At 45.4% G+C, this 11,684-nt stretch overlaps 1 protein-coding gene across 1 annotated transcript; it reads right to left on the bottom strand.

Moving 5' to 3' along the window:
• Positions 1 to 398: 398 nt before the first annotated feature.
• On the bottom strand, positions 399 to 2,749 carry SNAI1 (snail family transcriptional repressor 1). Its single transcript, XM_044297406.1, has 3 exons — positions 2,588 to 2,749; positions 1,900 to 2,418; positions 399 to 1,305 (listed from the first exon to the last, which is right to left on the bottom strand). Exons 1-3 carry the CDS (start codon positions 2,664 to 2,666, stop codon positions 1,124 to 1,126), a joined length of 780 nt encoding a protein of 259 aa, XP_044153341.1. The 5' UTR covers positions 2,667 to 2,749; the 3' UTR covers positions 399 to 1,123.
• Between the last annotated feature and the right edge of the window lie 8,935 nt (positions 2,750 to 11,684).

The following is an 11,684-nucleotide window of genomic DNA, read 5'->3' as shown; positions in this document are numbered from 1 at the left end:
GGACGAACAACGGCCGTGTGAATGAGCCCTTAAGGTGAGAGTTAATAAAGAGATTACATATTTAACCCAGAATACTGCAACACAAGTATCATGTATTTGTACCAGTGAAAGCAGCAAGGAGAATGAACGGGTTCTGAGGCAGGAGCCCTCCCTGGGTTCTTTACATTGGCCACCAAGAAAAATATCAAAACCAAGTTTTATAAATTAAAGTTTTTTTTATTTATTTAATATCAAATAATTTGTGTTTAACTATAAAAGTTTCATCAGTACAAAATGTGGAAGATAAAAAAATATAAATACCAGTGTACCATCGAAATGTAAACATTCATCTGTACGGATTATGTAGAAAAAATATGGAAAGAAAGAACATAAACTGAATCAACACCTTTTTTCCTGCACATAAATAGTTCTTTGGCGTCCACCTGTCCGTGGGCCGGCGCTCACAAGCAGCCATTGTATCGGCTGACAACTGCTCGCTATTAATGTGAGATCGCATGAAAGGCAGTTGTTTAAGAGTCGCATTAACAGGTGCTCAAGAGCTCTGTAAACACAATTGTTGTTTGGTAACCGCAAGCGGCTCGCTCTTTCCTGATCATTGTTAATGCTGCAGCCATTGTGCTGCGGACAGCTGCCCTGTAAGAGGGAGATCACCGCTGCATAATAACACCTTCTTGGCATATACTTTTTTTTTTTTATATACAATCACAAAAATATGAATGCATTTTAAACACTTTGACTCCGTCCTTCATAAAAATAGAAGAAATAGCCCTTTTTCTGCTTCCATAAAACAAAGAAGGAATTTGGTTTCTATAACCTGCCGCTTTTACGTGTTGCGAACCACAAGGTTTCGGCGCTTTTCTAGACTACCATCAGTCGCAGTGGAATTTGGTTGGTTTTCAGCACCTCACAACGTAGCTGGTGACACTCACGGAGCGGGTGTCGCAATAAGGCTCTGGAACACAGCGAGCTAATTTCAGCACCTAAGAGCATTATATAAGTGTCATAGATACCCCCAAAAACCACAGGAGCGCACCTGCTGCACTCAGCCAAGGCACTTGTATTTAGGGGGCCCCCCGATAACCCTTTGTAACGTCTTTCACAGTCACTTGTGCACAAGAACCGATCAATGGCTCCCAGAGCAGCCCGACTCTTCGTGCTTGTGAAGGAGGGACATGCGTGAGAAAGTCCTGGAGCAGGATCTGCACTGATATTTCTTGACATCTGAATGGGTCTGCAGGTGAGCGCGGAGATTAGAGCGGTCAGCGAAGGCCCGGTTACAATGTGTGCAGGAAAATGGTTTCTCACCTGTTCACGAGAAAGAAAAAAAAGATATAAGAAAAACGTAAAATTAACGTCTAAGAAAATTAACAAAATTCAATCGTCGTGTGACCAGAATGTGACCATCAGTAGTGGCCCTATGGTGTATGGGGAGTGGGAGCATTAAATTGGTCATTCACCGTTTGTATAAAATGCAGGGAAGTGTCCAAGAATCACTTAATACCTAGCACTTGAAGAGGGGCGTGAAATCAAAGCTATACAAGTCACAACAAATCAGAGCGGCCCTGTGAGGAGGAGGATGAAGGTGTATTGTGAATGTGATCCAGGCTTGGAACGTGAGCCAGTGTGGCAGCTGGGGGAACATAGCCTTGCTACAACTGTACCAACAGGTGCAACAGAACCCCCTGGTCTAATATCAGCCAGCAGCCTTTGTCATTCATAGTATGGAGGGCTTTTCAGACATCATCTACAGATTCAAATAACGCGCCATTAGAGTCACATGACCAAGATCAGAGGACGGCGGGATCTACGATACAGACACTATTCCCAGAAACTACTTCTGCACCACAACAAAAGGAACAGAAAGCCAACTACATCCAGAAGGTGAGAGCAGGTCCTTACCTGTGTGTGTTCTGATGTGTCCCTGTAGAAGCCAAGGTCTGGAGAAAGCCTTGCCGCAGATCTTGCAGACACAGGGCAGCGTGTGGCTCCTGATGTGCATCTTTAGGGCCCCTAAACTGACATATTCCTTCTCACAGTACTTGCAGCTGAAAGACTTTCTGGTCTGTGAGTCACAGTGGAGCTGCTTGTGCTTAGAGAGTCCAGCAAAGGTGGAGTAAGACTTGCTGCATAGGTTACAGTGGAACTTCTCAGCTTCTGTGGCTGAGGAGGCAGGACTAGGGGGGTCCGAGGTCTTCCCCTCATCGTCCTCGCTGGAGAAGGAGGTGAGGTCCAGAGGTTTGGAGTCATCGCTGGATGTGGAGGAGGGAGACTTGCTGTAGTCAGGCTCAGTGGTGAAGAATGTTGTAAGTAAGCTGGTATCCCAGACCAGAGGGGAGAAGTAAGCTCCTGTGCTCAGGATCTCAGGCTGGGGGATCACAGGGATGGAGAACTTGTCATACAGGAACGGAGAGATGTAGACTACAGGAGAGAGAGGGAAAAGGTGCGTCACGTGATGTTCCAGGAGTCCGCAGCAGCTCTGCTACAACTAGGTAGCATCGCATGTATCACTTCCATCAGGTACAGCATTCATTAGAATACGGGCTGCGGCTCTGCAGCACGTACTGATTGCTCAGCATGGTGCCCTTACCTGTCTGGCTCTCCAGCTCGCTGTAGTTCGGCTTCTTGGTGGCAGAGAAGTGTTTCTTTACCAGGAATGAGCGGGGCATGATGCCGGGAGGAGGCTGCAGGCAGAGGGGGTCTCGGCACTGGCAGCAGGGAAGGCACTGTCCGGCTCAGCGCTGCGCTGCTGCCTAATATGCAGCCTCCGGCCAGGGGACCTCCCATGTAAATGAGCATTGTCAGATCCCAGCCAATCAGCGAGCAGGGGAGTGTCAGCCACACCCCCTCTTTCCAGCAGGTGCCTGGAGCTGTGGATTTTGGTGGAACTTCTACCCTGTAATAAAGACGAGAAACTGAAGAACATAGCTGGAGGCTGAGGGAGCGGGGCCCCGGAGTACCTAGTACTGGAGCAGTACCTGGACACTGGGCACCAGTACTGGAGTGGTACCTGGACACTGGGCACCAGTACTAGAGCAGTACCTGGGCACCAGTACTGGAGTGGTACCTGGACACTGGGCACCAGTACTAGAGTGGTACCTGGACACTCAGCACCAGTACTAGAGTATTGCCTGAGCACTCAGCACCAGTACTAGAGTAGTACATGAGCACTCAGCACCAGTACTGGAGTGGTACCTGGACACTCAGCACCAGTACTAGAGTAGTACCTGGACACTGGGCACCAGTACTATAGTGGTACCTGGACACTGGGCACCAGTACTAGAGCAGTACCTGGACACTGGGCACCAGTACTAGAGTAGTACCTGGACACTGGGCACCAGTACTAGAGTGGTACCTGGACACTCAGCACCAGTACTAGAGCAGTACCTGGACACTGGGCAGCAGTACCTGAGTAATACCTGGACACAGCAACAGTACTAGAGTAATACCTGAGCACTCAGCATCTGTACCCAAGTAATACCTAATGAAAAACAAAAAATGCCCAATTTTAGGGCCCTCAGGATAATTTCACAAGTACTCAATTTGGTCAGTGGACCGACAAAAATCCCTGTAGGTCTTTAGATTTTAGATATTTAACAATAAAGTTATTTAGTTTAGGACCTTTACAGGGATTTTTGTCGGTCCACTGACCGAATTGAGTACTTGCAAGTATTTCCTAGACACACAGCACCGGTATTTGAGTAACACCTGAGCACTTAGCGCCTGTACCTGAGTAATACCTGGACACTCAGCACCAGCACCTCAGTATCCATCACAAGTAATACCCGAGCACCTAGCACTTATAACTAAGTATCCAACTCTTTAAAAATAGAGGACCCAGCATCAATATCTGAGTATCCAGCAGTAGTATATCACTGAAGACTCAGCATCACTACCTGAGTATTCAGCACTGGTAATAACGTAACATGCATCACCAATATCTAAGTATTCTACACTAGTAATACCTGGACAGCCAGCACTAATACCCTCAACATCCAACAGTAGTAATACCCCAGCACCAATACCTCAGTACCCAACACTAGTAGTAACTGAGCACCCATAACTAATATTTGAGCATCTAATAAATAATACTCGAGCACCCAGGTATCAGCTGAGCATCTAACACTAAGGCCTCATGCACAAACACGGATCCCTGCAGAGAGCATGCCGACAATTTTTGTAAATCTTGTAAAAACGTCCCTTTCCTCGTGCATCTTGCGGTCAAGAACAGGACATGTTGTATTATTTTGCGGCGGATGGAGACAGTACACAGTGTGCCGTCCGCGTCATTTGTGGCTCCATTAAAATCAATGGGTCTTCATCCAAAAAATGCAGACTGATGGCGACTGAACGTACGGTTCAGGTTTCCTGATGGCATTTTGGAAACTAGAACCATAAAAGGACAGAAAGTATAATGGACAGATACAACCTGTATCGGGAACAATACCTGAGCACCAAGCAGTAATAATACCTGACACTGCAGTTCCATCTGCAGCACCACCACGGGCAGGCTCAGGGGGTCTCTCCAGGAATTATCCCACATTGTCACCAACACAAAACTCTATTGTGGCAGCTCCTCACAGGGACAATACAGGAACCTGCCCTCTCCAAATAGTTTTCTTTCCAAATCAGTTCCCTCTTCGCAGGCTTTTTAACCCTGTTTTAAGTTGTTTTGTGCTCGGCTCCTTATTTACACTGGGGACAATGACTGCACTTGGTTTTTTGGGTAAATGAAGCTAAACCTGCCGTGCTCAAAGCAGAAAACACACAGCCGCCACCTGTTCCCATAGGTCCAGAACCCCAAAGTGGGGCCTGTAGATGAGACGTGACGCTCTGGCCAGTGCACATAGCAGCCACCCCCGTGACCCGCGCTGCCCCGACGTCCCATCTCACGGTAATTACATTCCAAGAATACAGAAGAATAAGGCCAGGACTACACAACGACACATAGGGCGCAACTACACTGCAACATGATGTCGCGCAACATTTTTTATAATGATAGTCTATGGTGTCGCACTGTGACATGTGACATGCGACGACGCCACGGTCACAGAAAAATTGCATCAGTCATGTTGCAGTCGCAGCGTGACGACAAAGACCATCATTATAAAAATAGTCGCGCGACACATGTCGTTGTGTAGCCCTAGCCTTAGGCACGAGGCATCCTGCGCCTCCAACCCCTGAGCCATCATGTAGACCTTTCCTTTCACTGCCATCATTAACGGGACCCGATCGTATGAGAGTTCATCTGAATGGGGATTATAGGAAACCATGTCTGGTGTGAACATAACCCTAAAAGACGAGATAACTCACTTGTAAGGCCAGAGAACCTGCTGCAGTCAGTTTGTCTCGTGACTGGTCCTCTCTGCTCATTCTTCTTAGTTTCTGGATTATTGGATGCCGGATTAAAAGGAGTTTATTGTCATAGTAATAACATTCATAAGAAGGACAAATACCAACCGTGAGAACATCTGCACATTTTGGGAGCATTTACACAGATCTGGAGCTGTCACAGTAGTAAGCCGAGTATGGGAACTGCTTTTTAATCGTCCCCCTCCCTCCCCTGGGATTGTTAGGAAGAGTCCTCCTACTTTTTTTTGAACTCTGCTTCAGACAGGCCCACACGTGTCGGCCAGATGCCACCTGACCCCTCCGCATTCCTCTGACACTACAGTATGGACAGGTGACAGTAGACCCAGAGGGATCCCAGCTCCTGCTGCTCACTTTTAACTTTGCAGAGTCTCTCATGTTGTCCATGGGTGGCTGGGAAATGACTGTCTGAGAGCGCCTATAGCTTGGATGGAGCCCAATCGTTTCTTCTGAGCATCGGGTCCAAGAAGAACATTCCAGATCACCAAGTAGGGTGTAAAACTCGAGTTTTTAAAAAAAATAATATAGTAGGCTACTTTCACACTCACGTTTGGTGCCAATCCGTCATGGATCTGCACAGACGGATCCGTTCAGATGATACAACAGTCTGCATCCGTTCAGAACGGATCCATTTGTATTATCTTTAACATAGCCAGGACGGATCCGTCTTGAACACCACTGAAAGTCAATGGGAGACAGATCCGTTTTCTATTGTGTCAGATTGTGTCAGTAAAAACGGATCCGTCCCTATTGACTTACATTGTGTGGCAGGACGGATCAGTTTGGCTCAGTTTCGTCAGACGGACACCAAAACGCTGCTTGCAAAGCGGAATGGAGCCAAACTGATGCATTCTGAGCGGATCATTAACCATTCAGAATGCATTAAAGGGGTTGTCCGAGTTCAGAACTGAACCCGGACATCCCTCCATTTTCACCCAGACAGCCCCCCTGACTTGAGGATCGGAGCAGTTCATGCTCCGATGCTCTCCTTTGCCCTGTGCTAAATCACGCATCATTTTTAGGAGTTTCGGTGGCATACCGGCGCTCTCCATGGGGCTGCCAGGAAGCCTGGTGACATCACCGACACTGATGGGCGGGATTTAGCTCTGCCCGAGCCAGTAAAACGGCTAGGGCAGCACTAAAGCACGCCCATCAGAGGCGGCGACCTCACCGAACACACTGCCCGGCGGAAGTTTCAGCCGGGCAGTGTGTTATGATAAACAAAAGAGCCCTTGTCCTGCTCCGATGCCAGCCTCAGGGATGCTGCCGGGGTGAAAATAAGGGTATGTCCGGGTTCAGCTCTGAACCCGGACAACCCCTTTAAGGGCAAAACTGATCTCACAAACGGAAACCAAAACGTCAGTGTGAAAGTAGTCTCAGGGATGTGGACAAAGGAGGTACAAAACGGTGCCCTCTACTGGTGCACTGTACCAACCACATTTTGCCACAGTAGGGCCCAGAGATTGCTTCTTTTCCATTCCTTGTAGGAGAGATGGATGGGGTGACTCCTGTCCTATGCAAGTTGTCACCGCACCACAGCTTGAATCCAAGCGCCCAATAGCCCTGGGGGGCTTAGAATTTACATATGTATATACAGTACAATCCATTTGCTACCAGCACTGGGCGTTTTAACATTAAGATTCAGGGCTCTTTCACATGCGCGAGGTTTCCGTCCGGATACAATCCATGTTTTGTCCGGACACCATCCGGAGTTCTGACCCATTCATTTCAATGGGCAGGTGTTTATCACTGATCCTCCCTGCATTCAGGAAAAATCACAGCACGTTCTATATAGAATTATTAGGCAAGTTGTATTTTTGAGGATTAATTTTATTATTGAACAACAACCATGTTCTCAATGAACCCAAAAAACTCATTAATATCAAAGCTGAATATTTTTGGAAGTAGTTTTTAGTTTGTTTTTAGTTTTAGCTATTTTAGGGGGATATCTGTGTGTGCAGGTGACTATTACTGTGCATAATTATTAGGCAACTTAACAAAAAACAAATATATACCCATTTCAATTATTTATTTTTACCAGTGAAACCAATATAACATCTCAGCATTCACAAATATACATTTCTGACATTCAAAAACAAAACAAAAACAAATCAGTGACCAATATAGCCACCTTTCTTTGCAAGGACACTCAAAAGCCTGCCATCCACGGATTCTGTCAGTGTTTTGATCTGTTCACCATCAACATTGCGTGCAGCAGCAACCACAGCCTCCCAGACACTGTTCAGAGAGGTGTACTGTTTTCCCTCCTTGTAAATCTCACATTTGATGATGAACCACAGGTTCTCAATGGGGTTCAGATCAGGTGAACAAGGAGGCCATGTCATTAGATTTTCTTCTTTTATACCCTTTCTTGCCAGCCACGTTGTGGAGTACTTGGACGCGTGTGATGGAGCATGAAAATCATGTTTTTCTTACCTTGCAGACTTCTTCCTGTACCACTGCTTGAAGAAGGTGTCTTCCAGAAACTGGCAGTAGGACTGGGAGTTCAGCTTGACTCCATCCTCAACCCGAAAAGGCCCCACAAGCTCATCTTTGATGATACCAGCCCAAACCAGTACTCCACCTCCACCTTGCTGACGTCTGAGTCGGACTGGAGCTCTCTGCCCTTTACCAATCCAGCCACAGGCCCATCCATCTGGCCCATCAAGACTCACTCTCATTTCATCAGTCCATAAAACCTTAGAAAAAATCAGTCTTGAGATATTTCTTGGCCCAGTCTTGACGTTTCAGCTTGTGTGTCTTGTTCAGTGGTGGTCGTCTTTCAGCCTTTCTTACCTTGGCCATGTCTCTGAGTATTGCACACCTTGTGCCTTTGGGCACTCCAGTGATGTTGCAGCTCTGAAATATGGCCAAACTGGTGGCAAGTGGCATCTTGGCAGCTGCACGCTTGACTTTTCTCAGTTCATGGGCAGTTATTTTGCGCCTTGGTTTTTCCACACGCTTCTTGCGACCCTGTTGACTATTTTGAATGAAACGCTTGATTGTTCGATGATCACGCTTCAGAAGCTTTGCAATTTTAAGAGTGCTGCATCCCTCTGCAAGATATCTCACTATTTTTGACTTTTCTGAGCCTGTCAAGTCCTTCTTTTGACCCATTTTGCCAAAGGAAAGGAAGTTGCCTAATAATTATGCACACCTGATATAGGGTGTTGATGTCATTAGACCACACCCCTTCTCATTACAGAGATGCACATCACCTAATATGCTTAATTGGTAGTAGGCTTTCGAGCCTATACAGCTTGGAGTAAGACAACATGCATAAAGAGGATGATGTGGTCAAAATACTCATTTGCCTAATAATTCTGCACGTAGTGTATATGCACTTTTTTCCCCATTTACAATATTTCCGCAGAGTTCAGTTTGTCATGTGGCAGTACTCACGGCAACGTGCTTTACACTGGACGGCGGGTACCTTTGTAACTATATTATCGGTGCTCATCCTGATGTTTAAAGGGGTTTACCTGGTTCAGAGTATTGATGATGACCCATCCTCAGGATAGTCCATCAATACCAAATTGGTAAGGGTCTGAGTCTAGACACCCCCGCTGACAGACTAGTTTACATTATTTAAATGGGTCCGTCTACTTAGTAGCGGCGATGCAGGATATTGCAGCTTTATCTAATTCCAGTGAAGGGGATAAACTTCCAGTCCTCCAAATCACTGCAACTAAGTAGACGGCTTGCAGGTGGAGGGACTGAAGTAAAGACTGAAGATCGGTGGAGGTGCCGACAGTCAGACGACCCCACCGATTTGTTATTGATGGCCTATCCTGGGCATAGGACGTTAATATTCTGAACACTGAAAACCCCTTTAAAGGTCCATAGCAAATGAACAAATGTACAGCAACCACACAGCAACTCCACCACCTAGTGGTGAACTTTGGTACATCGCTCACAGGAAAAAAATAAAAAAAGGAAAGTATAAAAGACACAGAACTGTGATAATAAGGCCTCATGCACACAAACGTATTTAGTTTCCGTGTCCATTCCGTTTTTTTTGCGGATAGGAAGCGGACCCATTCATTTCAATGGGTCCGCAAAAAAATTTGCTGTCCGTTCCGTAGCGCTGCAAAAAAATAAAAAATAGAACATGTCCTATTCTTGTCCGTTTTAGGCATTGCTACAATGGATCTGCAAAAAAACAAACAAAAAAAAAAAACGGATGGTATACAGATGTCATGCAGACTGCAAAACACATACGGTCATGTGCATGTAGCCTAAATATGATATAAGAATTATGTTTTATCTGTATACTGATGAGATGAATATGCAAGTCTGAGGTGGTGTCAGCGCTGCCAAGCTAATCCTCACCTCTGCTGTCAGCACAGTGGCGGCTGACTCATTTCAGACAGGCTGGTTGCTGTGGGTACACTTTCTAACAACAGTTGTAAGGGCATAAGTCCTTAGTAATATTTCTCTATAAGATTACACAAAACCAGGGTTTTCAACCAGAATTTTTCTTTTTCTGGACAATTTATCCCAAAATCACAGACAGACAGCCTTTTTTTTTATGGACATATTGGAAAACCATAGTGAATGATAAAGATTATAAGAGATACACATCTATGGCTCAATATACTGATAACACTTCATTACCAGCATTTACTCTGAGCTGCTGATGATGATAATTACCACCAAAATAATCTAGTCCAGTACTCCCAGCCTAAAAAAAAAAAAAAAAACACAGACGCAGGGGAAAAAATAATTCACATATTTTAACGGACTGTCCAGAAATTTCTGGACGGTTGGCAACGCTGCACATGATGGACTGGCACTGAGCTAAGGGCAGGGAGGAGGCATAAAGCCCTGATAGTACTCACATGTTGAATCTTCTTTTAATGATGTTTTACGGTTCCATTTATTAGAAGATTATGAGATATGTAATATTCAACCTGACAGAATTCATCTGATTTGAGAAATCACATCCTGCTACCAAAATATTAAACAACACTGCCCTCTGGTGGTGGACAGTGGTAGTTCCAGGAACGTTCTGATGAATCCCAATATATTATTTTTTCGGATTGTTCACTATTACCACTCGTTACTACCCATTTTGCACTGAACGGTATCACTCTAACGTGGCATTATATTTGTCATTGATCATATTAATAGCTGCACAGGACGTATTTAATTCTAGGCGTGATCATTTACATTCAATGCAAGAAGTCTCTACAGTACAGTAAATAGCACCAATCTGTAATGATAACCAGGCCTGTGATAAGATTGATTTTACATAATATGGCAATGCAATTTGAATATTTTACCTGCTAAAAAAAAAGAAGGGTCTATCCCCAATTCCCAGAAAATTACATGCAAAATCAAAAGCATTTCCATACATGCATTTTAGGCCTCATGCACACGACCGTATCCGTATTGCAGTCCACAAAGCGATCTGCAAATCCCGCATTTTTCTCACTCCCATTACTAGAAGTTACTATTCTTGACCACAATAATAGGACAGGTTCTATCATTTTTGGAATGGACCTGTAAATTTTTTTTTTTACGGACCCATAGAAACGAATGGGTCTATATGCAATCCGCAAAAAATGCAGACTGGACCAAGATACAAAATACAGTCATGTGCATGAAACCATAGGCCGCATTCACACAACAGTGTCAAAGCTGTGTCTGTTTTGCGGACTTCAAAACACAGGCACCAGTAGTGTCTGCACGCCACATCGCGGTGCAGACCTGTTGAATTGAACAGGTCTGCAATCCACAAATGCAGTCAAAGATATAGCCTTCTGTGCCTCCTCGCTGCAAAAAAATAAAACATGTCCTACCTTTGGCCACATCTTGCGGATAGCAGACCCATTAAAGTCAATGGGTCCACAGCGAGATGTGGGGTGCACACAGCCGGTGCCTGTGTTTTGCAGATTCATGGCTGTGACACGATTGCGTGAATGCGGCTTAAAGGGCTTCTGTCATCCCACTAAAGTGATTTTTTTTTTTTGGGCTAGTGAAATTAGTTATATTGCGATATATGACAATATAATTGTGTTACTTACTTTGATCCAGCAGTTTCTGCAAAAAACGAAGTTTTATAATATGTAAATTCGGTCTCTACCAGCAAGTAGGGCGGCTACTTGCTGCTAGCTGCTGCAGAAATCCGCCCCCTCGTCGTGTTGATTGACAGGGCCAGCCGGGATCTCCTCCTCCGGCCAGCCCTGTCGGCATTTCAAAAATCGCGCGCCTGTGTTGATTCGGCGCAGGCGCTCTGAGATGAGGAGGCTCGTCTCCTCAGAACTCCCTCAGTGCGCCTGCGCCGATGACATCACCGAAATAGAAGACGTCAT

Source organism: Bufo gargarizans, chromosome 6, assembly GCF_014858855.1.
Source record: "Bufo gargarizans isolate SCDJY-AF-19 chromosome 6, ASM1485885v1, whole genome shotgun sequence".
In the NCBI taxonomy this organism is placed as follows: Eukaryota; Metazoa; Chordata; class Amphibia; order Anura; family Bufonidae; genus Bufo; species Bufo gargarizans.
This window is presented reverse-complemented; position numbering and strand designations above follow the sequence as displayed.

Bases quoted from the DNA above. Each gene is read 5' to 3' on its own strand.
- SNAI1 (XM_044297406.1), bottom strand. From the start codon at position 2,666: ATGCCCCGCTCATTCCTGGTAAAGAAACACTTCTCTGCCACCAAGAAG. The intron at 2,419-2,587 runs GTAAGGGCACCA...TCTCTCCTGTAG, and splicing joins CGAGCTGGAGAGCCAGACAG to TCTACATCTCTCCGTTCCTG. The intron at 1,306-1,899 runs GTAAGGACCTGC...TCTCGTGAACAG, and splicing joins ACACATCAGAACACACACAG to GTGAGAAACCATTTTCCTGC.